This window comes from Cicer arietinum, chromosome 5 (assembly GCF_000331145.2).
Source record: "Cicer arietinum cultivar CDC Frontier isolate Library 1 chromosome 5, Cicar.CDCFrontier_v2.0, whole genome shotgun sequence".
In the NCBI taxonomy this organism is placed as follows: Eukaryota; Viridiplantae; Streptophyta; class Magnoliopsida; order Fabales; family Fabaceae; genus Cicer; species Cicer arietinum.
The window spans coordinates 73,858,912-73,881,627 of NC_021164.2; the positions used below are offsets into that span (position 1 = coordinate 73,858,912).

At 31.2% G+C, this 22,716-nt stretch overlaps 4 protein-coding genes across 5 annotated transcripts; 2 read left to right on the forward strand and 2 right to left on the reverse strand.

The window, feature by feature from the left end:
* Nucleotides 1-6: 6 nt before the first annotated feature.
* LOC101492661 (histidine kinase 5-like) lies at nucleotides 7-5,071 on the forward strand. The gene is made up of 12 exons (XM_012716154.3): nucleotides 7-708; nucleotides 847-903; nucleotides 1,059-1,286; nucleotides 1,417-1,510; nucleotides 1,598-1,804; nucleotides 2,033-2,163; nucleotides 2,303-2,352; nucleotides 2,548-2,855; nucleotides 3,019-3,122; nucleotides 3,393-4,064; nucleotides 4,400-4,567; nucleotides 4,773-5,071. The coding sequence occupies exons 1-12, from the start codon at nucleotides 22-24 to the stop codon at nucleotides 4,893-4,895; spliced, it is 2,829 nt and encodes a 942-aa protein (XP_012571608.1). The 5' UTR covers nucleotides 7-21; the 3' UTR covers nucleotides 4,896-5,071.
* Nucleotides 5,072-5,121: 50 nt separating this feature from the next.
* On the reverse strand, nucleotides 5,122-11,649 carry LOC101492331 (glutamate receptor 2.7-like). The gene is given in 6 exon segments (XM_012716092.3): nucleotides 5,122-5,961; nucleotides 6,537-6,946; nucleotides 7,080-7,392; nucleotides 7,668-8,800; nucleotides 8,803-8,958; nucleotides 11,254-11,649. Coding segments are annotated over 6 exon segments (2,871 nt in total). The 5' UTR covers nucleotides 11,501-11,649; the 3' UTR covers nucleotides 5,122-5,349.
* Nucleotides 11,650-13,573: 1,924 nt separating this feature from the next.
* LOC101491994 (glutamate receptor 2.7-like) lies at nucleotides 13,574-18,821 on the reverse strand. 2 transcript variants are annotated; one of them, XM_004501346.4, is made up of 6 exons: nucleotides 18,480-18,821; nucleotides 16,866-17,689; nucleotides 15,412-15,960; nucleotides 15,004-15,316; nucleotides 14,462-14,871; nucleotides 13,574-14,323 (listed from the first exon to the last, which is right to left on the reverse strand). In XM_004501346.4, the coding sequence occupies exons 1-6, from the start codon at nucleotides 18,745-18,747 to the stop codon at nucleotides 13,712-13,714; spliced, it is 2,976 nt and encodes a 991-aa protein (XP_004501403.1). In that variant the 5' UTR covers nucleotides 18,748-18,821; the 3' UTR covers nucleotides 13,574-13,711. The 2 variants fall into 2 exon arrangements, with proteins under 2 accessions (XP_004501403.1, XP_012571548.2); XM_012716094.3 differs by lacking the exons at nucleotides 16,866-17,689; nucleotides 18,480-18,821 and having other exon boundaries at nucleotides 13,574-13,788; nucleotides 13,894-14,323; nucleotides 15,004-15,334; nucleotides 15,412-16,539.
* Nucleotides 18,822-19,575: 754 nt separating this feature from the next.
* Nucleotides 19,576-22,417, forward strand: LOC101491460 (uncharacterized). The gene is made up of 7 exons (XM_004501345.4): nucleotides 19,576-19,716; nucleotides 20,393-20,476; nucleotides 21,147-21,213; nucleotides 21,532-21,654; nucleotides 21,735-21,818; nucleotides 21,900-21,986; nucleotides 22,066-22,417. The coding sequence occupies exons 2-7, from the start codon at nucleotides 20,409-20,411 to the stop codon at nucleotides 22,150-22,152; spliced, it is 516 nt and encodes a 171-aa protein (XP_004501402.1). The 5' UTR covers nucleotides 19,576-19,716; nucleotides 20,393-20,408; the 3' UTR covers nucleotides 22,153-22,417.
* The last annotated feature ends 299 nt before the right edge of the window (nucleotides 22,418-22,716 follow it).

Consider the following 22,716-nt stretch of genomic DNA (forward strand, 5'->3'; position numbering starts at 1 on the left):
AAAGAGTGTGTTGAGGATATTATGGACATTGAAGTCCTCAATTCAATGTGGCCAGAAGATATTGGAACTGATGCTGGAAAACAGTTCAACATAGAAAAGCCAGGAAATGATCAAGACATGTTAGAAGAAGTAACAATCATAGAAGAACCAACTATAGCCGATTTCAAGCGTCTCATAGAACTAACAAATTTCACAGAAAAGGGTTCTTCTCAGTTAGCTTATCTTATGAAACATTGGGAGTATAAGCAAGCGAACGTCGCACGTCTTCTAAGAGAAGAACTCGACAACCTAAGCAAACAAAGGCAAGATGTTGAGCTAAGGAAGTTGGAGATATTGGAGGAGCATAGGTTTGAGGAAGAAAGATATGGTGGCGATAAACGACCGGTTTCTATATTGGATGACATTTATGATATATGGCAACAAGATGTACCTTGCAGGAAAAGTAATGTTGTTGTTCAAAACAAGAGAATTGAAATTGATGCTGAGTATGATACTGTTGTGTACTGGAAACAGCGAGCGATGCACTTGGAAAAGCTTTTGGAGGCTAGTGTTCAAAGAGAAGAGACACTTGAACAAAAGTTGCTAGAAAGTATCAAGAATATTGAAAGACAGTCATCACCTGTTGAAGAACTGTCACAGATTCTGAAGAGAGCTGATAATTTCTTGCATTTCATACTCCAAAATGCTCCTGTTGTTATAGGCCATCAGGTATATTAATCATTTAGTATCGAGTTTATTTTTGTATGTATCTGAAATAATTGCATATTAACAACTAACATTTGTCTATAAAGAAAAATCATTAGCATATATTTAACAACTGATTTTCTTGATGAATTTTTACTCCAGGACAAAGAGTTGCGTTATCGCTTTATCTATAATCACTTTCCAAGTTTACAAGAGGAGGTAGTGATTTGTTGTTGAAGCTATTCTTCTTGCAAGGTTTATATGATTCATGATACATCAAAAGAAACTTATTTCCTTTTTCTCTAAGTTCTTTCAAAAAAGATTTTAAGCATGCCGAAATATTCCAACTCTTCAAATTACTCATCAATTTTCAGGACATCATAGGAAAAACGGATGTCGAAATATTCACAGGATCTGGTGTTAAGGAGAATCAAGATTTTAAAAGAGAAGTTTTGGAGAAAGGATTGCCTGCAAAAAGGGAAATCACTTTTGAGACAGAACTATTTGGATCAAAGACATTCTTGATTTATGTAGAACCTGTTTTCAGCAAGGCAGGGGAGACGATTGGAATCAATTACATGGGAATGGATGTAACAGATCAGGTAAATGTTATTGTTGACTTCTCGGCCATTGATTTGAAATCGAATGGCTCAGATAACATATTCACTAAATCAGTTTGAAGCAATCTATTTCATTACTTGCATATATACTTATGTTTCTTGAAAAATGAAGGTGAGAAAAAGAGAAAGGATGGCAAAGATTAGGGAAGAGATTGCTGTTCAGAAAGCCAAGGAAACAGAACTGAATAAAACCATTCACATTACAGGTTATTCACTCATTCAAATCTCCTTTATCAAATTAATTAGCTTTTGCAGCAAGAAAGCTTATTATTTTGTCCCTACCATTTTAATAGAGGAAACTATGAGAGCAAAACAAATGCTGGCAACAATGTCACATGAGATAAGATCACCACTGTCTGGAGTTGTTAGCATGGCTGAAATTCTTTCCACCACAAAACTTGATAGGGAACAAAGACAGCTCTTGGATGTCATGTTATCATCAGGAGATTTGGTTCTTCAACTTATAAATGACATACTTGATCTTTCCAAGGTTGAGTCAGGTTGGAAATCTATCCTCGTTTCAAGCTCTTATAAGTTTTGTGTAAACCGTCCATGAGGTTTCGCTCAATGGTAAAAGTTTGATCTTGTAGCCTCGAGGCACAAAGTTCAAATATCAGGAAAGTTGTAAAATAACCATTAATGTCACTATAATTAATAATAATAGTTTTATCTAAACTTGAGAATTATATAAACTAATTCCTATCTCCCAAAATCATGACTTTGTATAGGAGTTATGAAGTTGGAAGCTACCAAATTTAGACCGAGAGAAGTAGTAAAGCATGTGCTTCAAACAGCTGCAGCATCATTGCAGAAAATCTTAACCTTAGAAGGACATGTAGCAGATGATGTACCGATCGAGGTGAGGACATATTTAACAAATGCACAATTCTAACTGTTACCAAGTGTACTAGATGGCCATGACTTCAAAACATAAAGCATGGTTTCAACTGATAAGTGCTGATTAAATTATTGTTCATCTGATTTATGCATAATTGCAGGTCATTGGTGATGTTTTAAGAATTCGGCAAATTCTCACAAATTTAATCGGGTACTAAATTTTATGTAATTGGGGTAGTCTCAAACTTTGCAACAATTGTTGTAGTTAGCCACAAGCAATGCTTAATTAGTGCTTTATTTTTTCATTTGGTTGCACATAATATTGAAATTGTGTAAGTAAAAGATTTTTTTTATATAATTAATGTGTTTCTGTTGTTGTGCACTTAACTTTTATAATATTTTGCAGCAATTCCATCAAGTTTACTCATGAAGGAAAAGTTGGGATAAACCTTTATGTTGTTCAAGAGCCAACTTTTACAAAAGATGAAGGCACACTAAAGATTACTTCAGGCCATTCAACTATTTCTGTGAATGTAGTGAAAGAAAAAAAATATCTCTCAACAACACCTCAAAATCATGGATTTAATGATGAGTGTAGATCTCCGGTTAAAAGCGAATGCTCAATGAACGGAGACACCGAGGATCAACATCACTCAACAGAAACAACGGTGTGGATACGTTGTGATGTATATGATACAGGAATTGGAATACCAGGTATCTACTATCACTACTATGTAGTATAGTAGAACTTAACATTTGAGCTTAATCTCTATTCTTTTGTTTGTCTAGAATTCTATTTCGTATTCACAAGTTTTACTTTTTTTGCAGAAAAAAGTAATCATCTGATGAATAATTTTTCTATGTTATAATGTGACAGAAAATGCAATACATAGTTTATTTAAAAGGTACATGCAAGTCAGTGTAGACCATGCTCGAAAATATGGTGGCACCGGGCTAGGACTAGCAATATGCAAACACCTGGTAAACTTTCTTGTGTATTTAGTTACATGGTGATGGACACATAATTGATTTTCTTCTATATAAAATGTTCATAGTGAAAATACAAGTGTTTGATTTCTATGAAACAAAAATACTGTCTCAAAATCTCAATTAGACTAAATTGATAAAATGTAACTTCTGCATAGAGTTGAAAAGCTTACAGTAAATTTCACAACAATCTTTTTTTGAGTTAATCAATTCATTTGTTTTCTTCACTTGCTAAATTGCAACATTTATTTACACTTTGCATAGGTTGAGTTGATGGGGGGTCGTCTAACAGTGTCTAGCAAAGAACAGCATGGTTCTACCTTCACATTCATACTACCATACAAGGTCTCAATAGCTTGTGATAGTTCTGATTACTCAGATGAGCTCTCAGACATGGAGCATAATGATGCAGCTTCTGATGATACAACAGAATGTTTCTTCCAATTCCAACCACCAACTTTAGGCTCTCTATTCACCTCTAATGGAACAAACAGAACTCACAAGTTATTGCCACACAAATTTACTGGATTTTCTGAGAGTTCATTCTCATTTCCCTCTACTTCTAATGACATCATATCAAAAGGGTCATGTTCAGTTGATGGTTCATCTTCAGTGGTTGATGCTTCAGATATGTGTGAATCAGCTAGTTCATCTAGTCACACCCCAGAAATAAAGCACAAATTTTTGAAAAAGCATCCATATAATGCTCACGGTAATGCAGACACAACTAATCAATGTGTTAGTAGCAGCAGTAATTCAGAAGTAACCAAATCCATATCAAAAAAGCCTAAGATCCTTCTTGTTGAAGATAACAAGATTAATGTCATGGTGACACAATCTATGATGAAGCAGTTGGGTCATAACATCGATGTTGTCAATAATGGAGCAGAAGCCGTGCGTGCGGTTCAACGCTGTACTTATGACCTGGTTCTGATGGTAAGTTAGGGATCTCGGAATTGTATCTTTTTACACTTTCTCTCCATGCATAATTTGCTTTATTTCATGACAATTTAATTTTGCTAAAAGTTTCAAGCAATGCTGCTTAATGATATATATTATCATCAATGTAGCACTGACACTTCTAAGTGAATGCATGTCTGGTGACTAATATAATGACTCTGACACGCGTGATTACATTCAGTAACTTTTATTTTCCCAAATTATTACTAGTGTCTACGTGTCAGTATCGTGTTTAGTACTTGTGCCTATGCCCGTTCCTATGTTAGATTTTTCCTATTAATACATCTCATTTGATAGTTTCCCTTTCACAGGATGTCTGTATGCCAGTTATGAATGGTCTTCAAGCAACAAAACTGATTAGGACTTTTGAGGAGACAGGAAATTGGGATGCTGCAAGAAATGCTGGAATTAAGCAAAGTCTATCAGATCAAGATTATGAATGTTTTGTTCCATCTACAAAGCGGATCCCAATTGTTGCGGTAAGAATTAGTATTGCTTCCACTCTCTTCAGTAACTACATCTTGTCTAGAAAATAACTGTCATCTTTTAAGTTGTTTATTTTATTAACTATTATAAAAAAAACGATTAGCATATAACACAAGAATTCCATTCTTAGTATTTTTTTTTTCAGAAATTGTGAATTTCCATTGGGAAGTAAATAATAATTGTCTTATATGAATGCAGATGACAGCAAATGCTTTATCAGACAGTGCTGAAGAGTGTTATGCTAATGGTATGGACTCATTTGTGTCAAAACCTGTGAGTTTCCAAAAATTGAGAGACTGTGTTGAACAATACCTAAAGTAATAATACACTTGTAATTTCTTCTTGTGTATAAGAATAAGAATTTAGGAAAGTTTTGTAATGAAGAGAGTCTGCATAGTAGTTATTAAGTTAGGAGCTTAGGACATGTTGGAGCATTAATGTACATGTATTTCCTTATATGTATTCTGAGTTTCTTAGATTTGTCTTTTTCATTTTCATTTTTTTCCATATTGATTAATCTACCCTAGGTAAGTTGAAAATGCACAAGTAACAAAATACTATCTCAAGTACTATGAAAAGAGTATGTGATAATAATTAGCTACATTTTCTCTATCTCATAATCAAGTTCATTTCCATATGGACTAAATATCACCATGCCCAAAAATATAAGGGGCAATTTTTATATCTTGATTGATAAGCTATCACAACTGAGATACAAAATTAATCTTGAACTAATACAATTTTTTGGAGTATAATGTTACAATTGTAGATGGTATCATGTTGCTTGGGAGTTGATTTCACAGTTGTTCACAATGACAACTTCTTCATTAGTAATATGTGCGACATCAATTTCTGTGTTTTGACAATGATTAATATCACCATGTTTTGGACTAAAATCACCATAAACGGAAAAGTTTGATTCAGTTTGACTAGATGGACTAGGTGGACAATGTGTACCTGGAGAGGCCTCAACTACACCTAAATCATCATGATGCGCACAAATGCTTTCATTTTTATTTCCAATCATTTTACTTTTCTTGAATGTGTGACTGTCCAAGTCTCTTTGATCAAATATCCTTGCCAAGACTTTAATACTTCTCCATATTGAAGTACTGGTATTATTGTGTAACCAAATATGTTTGTGCTGATATAGAAATGTCACAAAAAAGATTAGGAGTGCTAATAAGGAAGATATCCATGCAATGAGAAATAGACCCCAAAAGCTTTCAAGGCCAAGACGGTTGTTAGATGAAATTTCTGCACTAGAATCTTGGCAAGTACTTTGCTTGAACCATGCATCTTCAATTGTTTTCATTTTGTCTCCTTGAGTCACATTTAAGATTGCCCTTGAAATGTCAGCTACAAGAGGTGAACCTTTTGGGAATGCCTACAAATTTAATCCACAAAAGTCAATTTAGTACTTGCTTGACGAAATTAATGCTAATTCCTCTATTTTGCCTCTATTTTGCCTCATTGATGATTTATTCTCAAAGGGAAAACACGGGTATGGCAAAATTGGTAGACATTGCGGACTTAATAGGATTTAGCTTTGGTATGGAAACTTACCAAGTGAAAACTTTCAAAGGTTTTAAAATGATTGACTTTTTCCTCACTTGTACATGATTTTGAGGCTGAGTTTCAAAGAAGTGGCATGTGAGATATTTATGTGGTAACTCAGTTGATGATACAAGATTCTCTAAATGGATTCTTCTTACTTCAAAACTAATTTATATTTCTTGAAAATGTACATTAGTCTCTATAAAAAAAGTAACCAAATTTGATGTAAATACTATCTTAATGAATTCTTTTTTAAGAATTCATTTTCATGTTATCAACTCAGTTATCACATAAGTATCTCACTTGTCATATCATCAATATTATAAGTGAGACAAAATAGAAAAATCAAAACTACGTAAAAAAATCTTATTATTATTATTATTTGAGAGAGAGAACACAACTTACATAGCCAAAACCACCAGTTTTAAATCTTGGTTCAACCATGACATACTTTGAACAACTATAAGTTCCAAGAAAGTGCTTAACATATGGAACTTCATCAAAAGCAGCATCAATGCCACCATTTACAGTTCCTTTTATGAAAAGCTCATTACATTCTTCAGGGGATTGATAAGTTATGAGTTGTGAATCTTGAAAACCTAAGTTCTTCAAGATTCCATAAACAAAAGAACCGTTGAGATAGCCAACATTCATCTTGTTCTTAAGAAGTTGATTGAAATCTGTAATAGCTGGACTTAGTTCTTCAACTGTTATGAGTGAAGTCAAGCTTGCAGTGTAACTTTGAACCAAAATTAGAACCACAAAAACCCATACTATCACCACAAGTCTACCCAAATTGCTCACCACTTTCTCTCCTGTGATCAATATGAGATATTTATCACTAAGACTCAATTTTGATAAACATCTTAATTAAAATATTATTATGTATACATTTTTTTTTTTATGAAAAGGTAAAAGGTTTATGCATGTTTGATGAATGACACTTACTATGAGCATAGACCATAGTTGAGAAAGAAAACCATAAGCTTGTGCCAATCTGATGAGAGAGTGGTCCCCTGAAATCGTTGTTTATTCGATGTTCAAGGACCCATACAACAAATCCAATGAATACAAATGAACAAGCTGATGTTACCCAAAGATCCCATGTAAGTGGCTTCAAAAAAGCCCATGCATTTTCCTTTCTCTTGTTTTTCAGTGATACAACCATTGTCACACCAGATTCTGTGTATGGCATTGTGAAATCAACACACTTTGACCTGTTAGTCATTATTGTTATATCCCCCACTACTGCATCGAACTTCTGTAAATCCAAAATCACCTTTTTTTTTATAATTAATTTCATTAAAAAATTAATCAAAATATAATGTCCATGTGAAAGTTTTAAATAAAGGTCCACAACTACATATATATAGTCGTGTCATCAAGAGTTTTTATGTTACTACGACCGACTGCAAGTTTCTATAATAACAAAGATTGTGATATGGCCATAAGAAATGCTCACGATGAAAGAATCATTGACATTTATAAGAGGAGACTTAAGAAAATATATGGAAAAAAAAAGAAGACAGAGAGTACCCCATTGCAAAGTTGAGTGATCAACTCATCGTAAGTTCCTGCCATTTCACCATCAGGCTTTTCAAATGGAACAAATTCATATGGTGGAAAGGCATAAGGCAACACTTCCAACACAGCTTTGAAGACTTCAATACAGAAACCAGTGACTTGTGTTGAATTGGTATTATTATCATGTATTATTTTCACAAATTCAGTGTAGTTGTCCCCATTTTTAAATGGAACACCTATCTTCAACTTCTTTCCAATAGCTGGAATTTCCCATCCCTTTGGAACATAATGCGTATCCCCTGGCCATATGATTGATCCAATATCATTTTTAGAAAAAGAATATGTGCTATTGTTTATGTCTTTTCTGTCCAAATTTTTAGTCAACCCTTTATCTGGTGTCCAATAACCAACCTTCTTTTCCCCATCACCCATCACATTAATGACCTCATATATTGATACATTTAACTTCCCACCAACAACACTAAAATCACCACCAAGTCCATTAAATGTAATGTTTGACAAAGCCTCACTCAATTTCTCACCATTTTGTTGACCAATTCCAACATTCTCAATAGCCATTGCTAATGATGTAGTAGCATCATAAGCCCGTATTCCAAAAACGTTCAAATTTGTGTCAAAAAGTGTTGGATTATCACTTACAAATTTTCTTTTCCATCTAGCTCTAAAATCTTCAACCTTTTTTGTTCTTGGAATATAAGGCCTAACACCTAATACACCTTCCATTGATTCCTTCTCCAAAAAATTCAATGAATTGAATAAATTAACCATACTATCGGTTACTATCCAAACATAGCCTTGACTCATCATTCCAATTTTTCTAGCTAAGTTAAACAATCGAGAGCCAAGTTTTGGTGACATATGCACAACAAATATTTTTGTTGATATAGTAGTCATTAGTTTATAAAGCTCTTCAATGATAACTTCATCCTTGGCTGAAATTGAAATTGCACTAAGATATGGAACTCTAATATAAGCTTGTTGAAGAGCATTGGTTAAGTTAGGAATGAGACCTTGACCAAAACTATTGTCTATGTAAATGGGGACCACTTCTTTCCAACCAAAAGCTTGGATAATTGTGGTGATAGCTTTTACTTGTGATGAATCATTTTGTGATATTTGGAAAAATATGGACTTTGAAGTGATGCAAGTGAAGGGCTTGTTGCTGAAAATGTTACAATGGGTATGTGAGCTTTGTCTCCAAGTTCAATCACAAAATTTGCTTCCATTGTTGTTGTTGGTCCAATTATGGCTTGCACTTTCTCATTTTTTATGAGATCGATGGCTGTTTATCATCAAAACCACACATTCAATGATTATTAGTTTCAATAATTATTATAAAACATTTGCAGTGTTTTGCTTTATTTTTTTAGTTGCAATTTTGTTATCATGTATATTACTACTACATTCCAAATCTTTCTTAGTTTAAGTTTTTTACACACAATTTAAAAAGTCTTTAATTTTTTTTAATAATAATAATTATTATTATGCAAATTCTTATTTTTATATAAAAGCTACTAGCATAAATCGATCAAAACATAAAAAAATGTCGTAAAAATAAATTATCTTAATACATCAAAACAATGAGATTTTGAAAGTATGTGTATTTGAATATATAGTAATATATTTTTGATATTTTAAACATTTCAAATAAGTCACTGTCAAATATTATTCACTTTAATTCTTTCATCCAAATTTGTAGATTAAAGTTGTTTCATCATTGTGTCATTATCTATTTGGTCCACATAATTTACAATTTACTACCAATACGATCCCTACTTAACATTCCTATCAAATTTGCAAACTTGTGCAAAGTCCAATGATGCCCCAAACAAGTAGGATTTATTAAAGCCAAATGCAAATTAGTCTACAGAATCCAACACATTCAAAACCACATATAAACTTTATTATTAAAAAAATATCACACAAAATCAATTAAATTATTGAATAAATAATATTTTATTTATTTTAAAATGTCTGAAAAATAAATTTTAAATAAAAATTTAATAATTTAATAAAATTAGTGTATATATTATGAGTCAAAAAAATATCACCTCTTTTTTAGATCAAATAAAAAAATATCACCTCTTGTTTAGATCAAATAAAAAAATATCTTCTTTTATAATTGTTGAAGATGTCAATATATCTTGAGTTGGGCAACCGAAGAAAAAAAAAGGAGTGGATGATATAAAAGATGTAGTGGCCTAAATCTAAAAATAAGTCAAAGTTTAAACATATATAAAGCACGCAGTTTATATCCGAACAAAACGGATACAGAATAAGGGAAATAGACGACAAGATGTGTGCTGTAAGCTATGAAAAATGTTTTGGACTCACGTTACGTATATATCTCTTTACTAGTTTACTATTGGTACGTACCATTTGTATTATTGATTCAAGGTTTTTTGGCACATTTATGTCAAAATTGAAAATGAAATATAAATAAAAAATATATTTAAAAAGTTGTATTTGACTAAATTTTTAAAAGTTTGTGTTGAAATTGTAAAAAAATTTGCGCATAATTTCAATATTTTAAATTTAAATTTAAAATATAATATTTAATTTAATTGTAGTATTTTGTCGATTAAATTAGGTAATAAAGATAAATAATGAGTTTTAAAATCCAATTGATATATTTTTTATATTTCATTCTACACTAAGTAATTATAATACAATTAAAATCTCAGATGGTTGACTTTACAAATTTTGTATTAATTTAAGAGTTACAGCATGTTGAATTGAGATTGTTGACCCTAGAGATACACTTTGTTGATTATGAGATCTTGTTCAACCAGCTTGTTCACACTTCTCTTATTTTTTATACGGAGTATTTTGTTTTTAAAAATTAGCATTGGGTTAATTGTTTATTTATTTTATTTTTCAACTAAGTCAAATGGAATCTATCAATTTGGACTTACGATAAATCAATTAGAATTAGCGGAGAAGTGATAAAATATGCTTTGATAGCATCAAGATCTCCTTGATAATGATGAGTGATTTAAATATATTTTTCTGTAACTGTTTTTTAATTTTTAAAATTTGCTCTGATATTTGTCTAATTGTTTTATATAAAAATAATGATTTTAAGAGAAACATAAAAAATTTAGTTGGATATTCAACTACAAATGCAAAATATGATGTTGCACATGTAGGAATCATTAGATTTAAAAATATACATTGTTTTTCTTTAAATTTAACTATTCTCTAACACATTTTTGTAATGTTTTTAATAATGAAATTAATAATTGTTATAAGAGATGTTTGCAAAAAAGAGAAAAATAATATCTAAAATCTTCTATCACTTAGAAATTATAACTATTTACTTTCGCAATATGATTATTCAATAGTTAATTGGTAAACCTAATATATTTTTGTATTTTTGATATAAATCTTTCGCAATAAATAGTACTACTCGATATTTTGACAAATAGAGAGACGAGTCTATTGTTATATATTATATACTAATTTGTTTCTTCAAATTAACAAGTAGATTAGATTAAATTAAGAAGATGAGGTATCAGTTAAATCCAAACACGAGAACAGAAATCTGTAGATAAAGAAAAGAGATGCAATGAATTACCTTGTTTAGCGGCGGTGACGACGTCCCCATGAGAATCCCTAACGATAAGTTGGATAGTGGTATTGTGATGAGAATGAGAGAGGTAGAAATCAGAGAGGGACATTTTGATGCAGCTTAATCCAATCTTCCCAACGGTTTCATTGGTAAGATCAAGTACAACTCCAACTTTCACTATTTCAGCAATAACTCCTCCACCAACCAACATCATCAACAATATGAGAAAGTAATACTTGCTCTTCATCACCATACTCGAGTTGATTACTCCCAAAATATTTCTAATTCTACCCCCAAACAAACATCGAGGACTCGTCGACTGTTAGAAAAGTATACAAACACTCACGTCCACACAACTAACAGCGCGTAGCTTTCGCGCATGCTATACGTACCTTGCTTCATTATTCAATTAATAGGATAATTTCTACTGTTCAATAAAAACTATGGTGTTTCCGGATACTACCAATTTTTTTATTATTTTTAATCTTTACATGTATTACTATAATATTTATTAAAATTAACTAAATTAAAACTTTTGTTAATAGATGATATATTATTCATCTATTGGTAATTTAATTTAATAATATTAAAATATGTTAACTTTTTATGTATTATTGAAGTTTCTAATTATAAATTTAATTTATTTACATCGATAATATACAAATCATTTAAAATATTTAAATTTTATAAAAAATATTCATTTCATAAATAGTTGTAATATACTAACGGCGTAAAACTTTTACACTCTATAACAATTTTTTCTAATGATACAATCTATATGACATTTGTCATTTTTAACTTTTTAAATATATCTACAATTTTTTATAGAATCTTTATTAGTTTAATCATGTATATTTGAATTAAGTTGACAATAGGTATATTTGAATTAAGTTATGTACTTGATGAACTGAACTGAGTTTGTGCGGCAAAACTAGCATAAATTCTATGAATATATCAAATATAAAGAATAATAACTAAATATATTTTAAAAACTAATATATTAAATTTAACAAATAAACAACAAAAATCACAATAAATTTTACTTACATAAAATGTAAATTAATGTATCGCAAATAAGATTAAAAAAAACTTATGTTAGGAAAATAAAAAACAATTATTTTTTTCTTACATTTGGATATATGGTAGGAAAGAAATAGCGGTGACGAGGAAGATTGAAAAATGAAAAATGGTTTCTTAATTTTAGGGAAAAAATAGGTATATATTGTTAGTGTAAATTTTTTTACTCCCACATCTAATATGAAAACATCATACCACTTCACTCTATTTTTATGATAATATATGACAAAATAAATAACTCTCATTAAATATTAGTGTGAAATTATTTTTTTCCTGCATATCTACTAAACTTCTTCAAAAAATAAATAAATATGAGACAACATATATTTTAGGAATTCTAATTATTTAGGTCTCATTTACTTTGAGAATTTTATTTGTGTTTTCATTTTTTAAAAGACGTATTGATTTTATTGATGAGATATTTTTAAAATGAATTATTAATGTGAAAAGAAGATGAAATATTAGTCAATAAATATATATTTCTAAAAATAAGAAAAACAATAAAAATATTATTTATAGAAATATCTACAATTTTTCACTTCAAACATCAATTAACACAGATTTTAAGAAATAAAAATAGAAAAGTAAACATAACACAACTTTTTTTATTAAAATATATAATATATGAAATGTTTTTTTATCGCAAGAGTAAACACGTGTAAGAGGGGGTGTAAAAGGAAATTAGTGGGTATAAGTATAAAAAGTATTTCTATTTCTATGTTAGCTACAATCCATTTCACGCGAGTCCATTAGAATTTTGTTTCTCAAATCACTTTTCATCTGCAATTTCTCATAACAAGATTAATGTCAAGGTGACGCAATCTATGATGAAAGACCAGTGAGTTTCCAAATATTAAAAGACTTTATTGAACAATACCTAAAATGATAATACACTTGTATGTAATTTCTTCTTGTATTAAAGAATAAGAGTTTAGGAAAGTTTTGTAATTAATGTATCGCGTTTTTTTATCCTTCTCTAGTGCATACCTTTAGTTGTATAGATCTGCAATATTATTTTTCTTATTAAGCTTAGGACATGTTGGAGCATTAATGTACATGCATTTCCTTATATGTATTCTGAGTTTCTTAGCTTTGTCTTTTTCATTTTAATTTTTTTCATATTCACTAATCTACACTAGGTAAATTCAAAATGCACAAGTAACAAAATACTATCTCAAGTACTATAAAAAGAGTATTTGATAATAATTAGCTACATTCTCTCTATGTCATCGTCAAGTTCATTTCCATATGGACTAAATAATACCATGCCCAAAAATATAATGGGCAATTTTTATATCTTCATTAATCAACTATCACAAGTGAGATACAAAATTAATTTTGAACTAATACAATTTTTTGGAGCATAATGTTACAATTGTAGATGATGTCACGTTGCTTGAGAGTTAATTTCACAGTTGTTCATAGTGGAAACTTCTTCATTCGTAATATGCGCAACTTCTATTTCTGTGTTTTGAGAATGATTAATATCACCATGTTTTGGATTAAAATCACCATAAACAAAAAAGTTTGATTCGGTTTGACTAGATGGACTAGGTGGACAATGTGTACCTGGAGAGGCCTCAACTACACCTAAATCATCATGATCCGCACCAATGCTTTCATTTTTACTTCCAATCATTTTACTTTTCTTGAATGTGTGACTGTCCAAGTCTCTTTGATCAAATACCCTTACCAAGACTTTAATACTTCTCCATATTGAAGTACCTGTATTACTGTCTAACCAAATATGTTTGTGCTGATAAAGAAATGTCACCACAAAGATTAGGAGTGCTAATAAGGAAGATAAACCTGCAATGAGAAATAGACCCCAAAAGCTTTCTAAGCCAAGACTGTTATTAGATGAAATTTCTGCATTAGAATCCAGACAACTATTATTCTTGAACCATAAATTCTCAATTGATTTCATTTTGTCTCCTTGAGTCACATTTAAGATTGCCCTTGAAATGTCAGCTACAAGAGGTGAACCTTTTGGGAATGCCTACAAATTCACTCCACAAAAATCAATTTATTACTCACTACATTTTAAAAATGAGACAAAATAAGAAAAAGACTACATTTAAATAAAAATAATAATAATATTATTATTATTATTAGAGAGAGAGAGAGCACAACTTACATAGCCAAAACCACCAGTTTTAAATCTTGGTTCAACCATGACATACTTTGAACAACTATAAGTTCCAAGAAAGTGCTTAACATATGGAACTTCATCAAAAGCAGCATCAATGCCACCATTTACAGTTCCTTTTATGAAAAGCTCATTACATTCTTCAGGGGATTGATAAGTTATGAGCTGTGAATCTTGAAAACCTAAGTTCTTCAAGATTCCATAAACAAAAGAACCTTTGAGATAGCCAACATTCATCTTATTCTTTAGAAGTTGGTGAACATCTGTAATAGCTGGACTTAGTTGTTCAATTGTTAAGAGTGAAGTTAAGTTTGCAGTGTAACTTTGAACCAAAATTAGAACCACAAAAACCCATACTATCACCACAAATCTACCCAAGTTGCTCACCACTTTCTCTCCTGTGATCAATATGAGATAGTTATCACTAAGACTCAATTTTGATAAACATCTTAATTAAAATATTATTATGTATATATTATTTTTATATTAAAAGGTAAAAGGTTTATGCATGTTTGATGAAGGACACTTACTATGAGCATAGACCATAGTTGAGAAAGAAAACCATAAGCTTGTGCCAATCTGATGAGAGAGTGGTCCCCTGAAATCATTGTTTATTCGATGTTCAAGGACCCATACAACAAATCCAATGAATACAAATGAACAAGCCGATGTTACCCAAAGATCCCATGTAAGTGGCTTCAAAAAAGTCCATGCATTTTTCTTTCTCTTGTCTTTCAGTGAAACAATCATTGTCACACCAGATTCTGTGTATGGCATTGTGAAATCAACATAGTTGGATCTGTTTGCAATTATTGTTACATCACCCACTACCGCATCATATTTCTGTAAATCCAAAAATAACTGCTTTATTCATTTCATTAGAGGAAGGAAACAATATATGTTATCCATCACAAAGTTGAGAGAGAGAGAGAGAGTACCCCAAGGTAAAGTTGAGTGATCAACTCATCATAAGTTCCTGCCATATCACCATCAGGCTTTGCAAATGGAACAAATTCATATGGTGGAAAGGCATAAGGCAACACTTCCAACACAGCTTTGAAGACTTCAATACAGAAGCCGGTGGGTGGTCTTGAATTGGTACTATTATCATGTGTTATTTTCACAAATTCAGTGTAGTTCTTTCTAACTGGAACACCTATCTTCAACTTCTTCCCAATAGTTGGAATTTCCCATCCCTTTGGAATACAATGCATATCCCCTGGCCATAGGATTGATCCAATATCATTTTTAGAAAAAGAATATGTGCTATTGTTTATGTCTTTTCTGTCCAAATTTTTAGTCAACCCTTTATCTGGTGTCCAATATCCAACCTTCTTTTCCCCATCACCCATCACATTAATTATCTCATATATTGATACATTTAACTTCCCACCAACAACACTAAAATCACCACCAAGTCCATTAAATGTAATGTTTGACAAAGCCTCACTCAATTTCTCACCATTTTGTTGACCAATTCCAACATTCTCAATAGCCATTGCTAATGATGTAGTAGCATCATAAGCCCATATTCCGAAAACGTTCAAATTTGTGTCAAAAAGTGTTTCATTGTCACTTGGAAATTTTCTTTTCCATCTAGCTCTAAAATTTTCAAGCTTTTTTGTTCTTGGAATATAAGGCCTAACACCTAATACACCCTTCATTGATTCCTTCACCAAAATATTCAATGAATTGAATAAATTAGCCATACTATCGGTTACTATCCAAACATAGCCTTGACTCATCATTCCAATTTTTCTAGCTAAGGTAAATAATCGAGAGCCAAGATTTTGCGACATATGCACAACAAATATTTTTGTTGATATAGTAGTCATTAAGTTATGAAGCTCTTCAATGATAATTTCATCCGTGGCTGAAATTGAAATTGCACTAAGATATGGAACTCTAATATAAGCTTGTTGAAGAGCATTGGTTAAGTTAGGAATGAGACCTTGACCAAAACTATTGTCTATGTAAATGGGGACCACTTCTTTCCAACCAAAAGCTTGGATAATTGTGGTGATAGCTTTTACTTGTGATGAATCATTTTGTGATATTTGGAAAAATATGGAGTGGGTGGTCTTGAATTGGTACTATTATCATGTGTTATTTTCACAAATTCAGTGTAGTTCTTTCTAACTGGAACACCTATCTTCAACTTCTTCCCAATAGTTGGAATTTCCCATCCCTTTGGAATACAATGCATATCCCCTGGCCATAGGATTGATCCAATATCATTTTTAGAAAAAGAATATGTGCTATTGTTTATGTCTTTTCTGTCCAAATTTTTAGTCAACCCTTTATCTGGTGTCCAATATCCAACCTTCTTTTCCCCATCACCCATCACATTAATTATCTCATATATTGATACATTTAACTTCCCACCAACAACACTAAAATCACCACCAAGTCCATTAAATGTAATGTTTGACAAAGCCTCACTCAATTTCTCACCATTTTGTTGACCAATTCCAACATTCTCAATAGCCATTGCTAATGATGTAGTAGCATCATAAGCCCATATTCCGAAAACGTTCAAATTTGTGTCAAAAAGTGTTTCATTGTCACTTGGAAATTTTCTTTTCCATCTAGCTCTAAAATTTTCAAGCTTTTTTGTTCTTGGAATATAAGGCCTAACACCTAATACACCCTTCATTGATTCCTTCACCAAAATATTCAATGAATTGAATAAATTAGCCATACTATCGGTTACTATCCAAACATAGCCTTGACTCATCATTCCAATTTTTCTAGCTAAGGTAAATAATCGAGAGCCAAGATTTTGCGACATATGCACAACAAATATTTTTGTTGATATAGTAGTCATTAATTTATGAAGCTCTTCAATGATAATTTCATCCGTGGCTGAAATTGAAATTGCACTAAGATATGGAACTCTAATATAAGCTTGTTGAAGAACAGTGATTAAGTAAGGAATGAGACCTTCACCAAAACTATTATCTATGTAAATGGGGACCACTTCTTTCCAACCAAAAGCTTGGATAATTGAGGTGATAGCTTTTACTTGTGATGAATCATTTTGTGATACTTGGAAAAAATATGGACTTTGAAGTGATGCAAGTGAAGGGCTTGTTGCTGAAAATGTTACAATGGGTATGTGAGCTTTGTCTCCAAGTTCAATCATAAAATTTGCTTCCATTGTTGTTGTTGGTCCAATTATGGCTTGCACTTTCTCATTTTTTATGAGATCGATAGCTGTTTATCATCAAAACCACATATTAGATGATTTTTTGTTTCAATAATTATTATGAAACATTCGCATTGTTTTGCTTTATTTTATTTTTTAGTTCCAATTCTGTTATCATGTATATTACTACTACATTCCAAATCTTTCATGGTTAAGTTTTTTGCACACAATTTAAAAAGTCTTTAAATTTTTTCAATAATTATTAATTATTATGCAAATAATTGTTATTTTTATGTAAAGACTACTAGAATAAATACTACCAAGTGTTTAATTTTTTGTATAATTCAAAATGACTTACAATAGAGAATAGTTTTGTAAAATAATTTATAATTTATAATTCATATTTTTTATATGAAAATTTGTCAAACGGAAGAAGTATAAAACATGTTCCTGTTTTGAATAAGAACAAAATGAAGAGAGAAGAGGGTAAATAAACGACAAGATGTGAGCTGTAAGGTATGAAAAATGTTTTGGACTGACGTATATAATCTCTTTACTAGTTACTATTGGTGCGTACCATTTGTCTTATCGATTCAAGTTTTTAGTTGCGGGTACGAAGACACATTGCTGAATTGATAAAAGGATAATAAATCTGAAACATGAAATAAAAATAAAAATTAGGTTTTTAATAGTTGATTAAAAGTGAAGTAATGATTATGCAAATAAAAAATCCGATGGTTGAGTTTAGCAATTTAGTATTAATTTAAGAGGTTGCATTGTGAAGTTAAGCATAATATTGTGAGTTTACCAAATCATTAAATTCATACATACAGAAAGCAATAGCCATTAATGAATTACCTTGTTGACCGGCGGTGACGACGTCACGAAGAGAATCCCTGACGATAAGTTGGATAGTGGTTTTGTGATAAGAATGAGAATGAGAGAGGTAGAAATCTGAAAGGGACATTTTGATGCACCTCAATCCAATCTTTCCAACAGTTCCATTGGTAAGATCAAGTACAACTCCCACTTTCACTATTTCTGCAATAACTCCTCCACCACCCAACATCATCATCAATATGACTAAGTAATACTTGCTCTTCATCACCATACTTTCCTTCTTCATGCTTCACTCGCTTCTACTATAACTAACTTATATATATATACTTACAAAAATATCTTTATATATAGTCGTCCACTGAAAAGTACACGCATTCACACCCACACGTATCCTTTTCAAAGGTATTATATCAAGCTACGTACCTAGCTAACTAATTGTATATATATATAATATTATAATTTTTATTTATTTATTAAAAAATTTAAAATTTAGTCACCGTCGTTATTTTACTTCAAACTTGGTCGCTTATTGTTAAGTCAAAGTACAACTCCCACTTTCACTACAATCTCATTTCTTTGTGCCATAATTCAACCGCCCAACAGATTTAGATTTAGTAGACACATGTTGAAAAGTATACACACACTCACGTCCACACAAGTAACAGCGGTTAGTTTTGGCTCATGATATACGTACCTTGCTAGATTATTCGATTTACATTAATATTATTTGTTTATAAACAAATCAAATAAAATATTTAATTTATATTTACTGAAAATATAAAATTAAACCATGAACCTTTTCACTGATAGTATCTATTCTTTATCTCTAATCACGCATAATCTATGTGATATCGTTAGTGTTTTACATATATTCACAATTTCATATGGAATCTTTATTAATTAATAAATATATATTTTTATAAATAAATAAATTGATTTTTTATTGTTTATAAAATATATACAATTTTTCGCATAATTTTTTTATAATATATATATATGGAGAGAAAATGTTTTTTATCGATGCTAAATAGTAAATATGCGTAAGAGGGGTGTAAAAGGAAATTAGTGGGTGTAAGTATAAAAAGTATTTTTATTTCTATGTTAGCTACAATCCATTTCGCGCGAGTCCAGTAGAATTTTATTTCTCAAATCACTATTCCATTCTACGCACGACTTCATTCATCTTGCAATTTCTCACTCGACTCTATTAAGTTATCGGTTTGAGCTTTTGGTTCGCAAATTAGGAGCGTTCTTGGTGAGTTTTTTCATATGCCATTTCTCTGCATTGTGATTTTAAGATATTATTTAGGAATTTGCTTTCAAACATTAATAGTTTTGTTTTATTTTTTGTCTCATGAACTGTTTTGTTAGGTTTTGTTTAGGGCAAAATATGATTTCGTTTATTCTGATTGATAATCCCAATTAATGTTTTCTTAGGTTTTTTGTTTAGGGTAAAAAACAATTTCGTTTATTTTAATTAATTCTGATATATAATCCCACAACCAATAATGTTCCAAATCTCCTGAAACTCAACTCTGTTTCTATATGGACGATTGATGAATGCTGCAATCAAGAAAATAAGGGTTAATGAATATCAATACCCAATACCTAGGGTAGTGTCCACTTGAGATTTGTTTTGAGAAAGGGATGCACGTACTCAAATTCCACTGTCTGTGTCAAAAAACTAAAATTTGATTGATAGCTTTTAGGCTTATCTATGCAAGTAGCCAAGTATAATATTTGATTACTCATTCATTGACTAAGTCAGTGAAAATAACTTTCTTTCTTGATAAATTAAGAGGAAATGCAGAAAAAAAAGTAGTGAAGAGAATTGGCATGTTGGAGAATAAGTACAAAACATAATTTGGGAGGTTGCTTTCTTTTCCTGTTTCCCTCCCTATTTTGTTTAACAGTTATTGCTTTCTTTACAGATTCAAAGCAAAAGCTATGAAGTTTATCAACATAAATGGGACCACTCTTTATCTTGCACTCTACATCGACGTAGCCAATTCAAAGTTAGTCCCTTGTTCTCCCCCTCTTTCTCTGTTTTTATATGATTATTATGCTACTAAATATTAAAGGTGGACTGAATGTTCTGAAAATGTGAAAAGTGTTATAGAAATGTCACCCATAAATGAAAGTCAAATATTATGATCAACTTGTTTGTATCTAGAATCAGTTCAAAATTAAGATTTTTTTCTTGTGCTATCTGACAAGTGTCAAGGAGGTGTTGTTATGTACAGAATTATGTTTAGATTAGAGGTTCAACACTTTCTCACTTTTTTGTTTATTACGCTACTTTAAAAGGTTATCAAGGTGCATGCTTGTTTCCGAGTGGCCATCAAATATTGCTATAGACAATACGGATCACTTAATCTCAAAATTCAGTCTAACCGTAGTTAGAGTTTAACTTGCTTTGTTCTCACTAGTGTTTTGGCAGCAATTAATAACATTTGGTGCTAGTTGTGCTGTTTTGACAATTCATTTATGATTATCGGTATTTCGAATGCTAATTTTTCCTAATCAAGAAAGCAATGCGAATTTTATTTATGGTCATATTATATACACTGATATGTAAAAGCAGATATACATTATAAAAATACTAATCTATTTATTTGTAATTGATTCAGAAGATTAAGACCCTTCTTTTAGCTGAAGTATACTATGTAATTATTGTTATCGTAGGGAGCTATTGGAAAGTATGCAAGCTGGGACATTGGAGCCAGAAGTTGCATTCCTCAATGCTTCACTTGTATAATTTCCTGTATTGTGTTTTATGTTATGTCCAACCCCATTTACAAGAGGATCAAGATCATCTGATTTTACCCACTCGCTCACAAGAGAAGGTCATGTTATGAGAGCAAATATACAGAAGTAATTAATTGGACATTATGACCCACACTTATTTGAGGATCTACTAATTTTCTTTTGTTTCTTTCTCTCTTATAACATGACCCTCTTCTGTTGGTAACAAGAGGATCCCAATTATGCTGTTACTTATATTCTTAACTGTGACTGTTAACAATTTCGCTTCTTTCTAATGCTGTACCACTATTCTCAACTGCACCAGATTCCAGATATTTTCCCAGTTCTAGCAGCTGCACACAAGACACTCGTAGCCAAGTCACGGGACTCATTGACCACGCGCACTCTTCATTCAGAGCTTGTTTACAACTACTCAGGGTCCAAGCATGTAACTATGTATTGCTGTTTAACCTATTGTAGTTTATATTTCCAATTAGAGTTTCTAATTTCAGCATGTCTTGTAACTAGATTACCGAATCTTTAAAAAGATATGGCATCTCTGAAAGCACAACTTATATCCTTGCTGCACGATTTGATGCTACTCCTGATGAGGTGAGAAGATTCTACAATAAATCACGGCACCCATTTTTCCTCTCCCTCACAACTAAAATGATATATCTCTCTCTTTATTAGGTAAAAGCCCTAGAGAAACTTGTCATTGGCAAAGAGATCGACCTGGAGGAGTTGGAAGGCAGAGCAAACCAATCCCTGATACAAAAGGTTTGTGTGGGTTCTGATCCTTATCACTTTGCATCTTTTTTGTGCCAACGAGCATATTCAATAATTTGTTATGTTTCAGAATTACAAGATACCATCCGCGGAACTTGGAATATCATCACTTGCAGATGCGATAACTTGCCGAATAGCTGCTCGTGATGCCTTGTAGAAGAATGATTGTGACTTGCTTGCATATGAAAATAGCCTTGCTGTGTAAGAATGAATTGGATTTAGTTGATCCAATATTTAACATGACTTTGGATGAATACGTTTGAAAAAAACATATTGTTGTCTACAAGTAGTATACTACACTTCTGGATAAATTACAGTGTGGAAGTATAGTTCTAGAATTATGTGGTTTTTTAGAAATATGAAGGTGAGGAAAGTCCCGCCGTCAAATTCTGTTTAATTTATTTTACCGCCCATTTCTCCAATTTTTCTTCGATGGTAGCAGAAGCCTGAATGTGTGCTGGCTTCAGCCCAATTTTGTTGCTAAGTCAATTTTATTATTTTCTGGTTATTGTATATTTTTAATTAAATCAAGTAACCCAGAACAAAATAAATAGTGAAGTAATATAATAATAATAATAATAATAATAATAATAATAATAATAATAATAAATTATTACAATTTTTTATTCATTGTGGATGAAGAGCTTCAATTTTAAAAGAAAATATTTTATTAATTGTGATTAAGTTTAAGAAGACCGAAAGTCCGAGAGAGAAAATAATG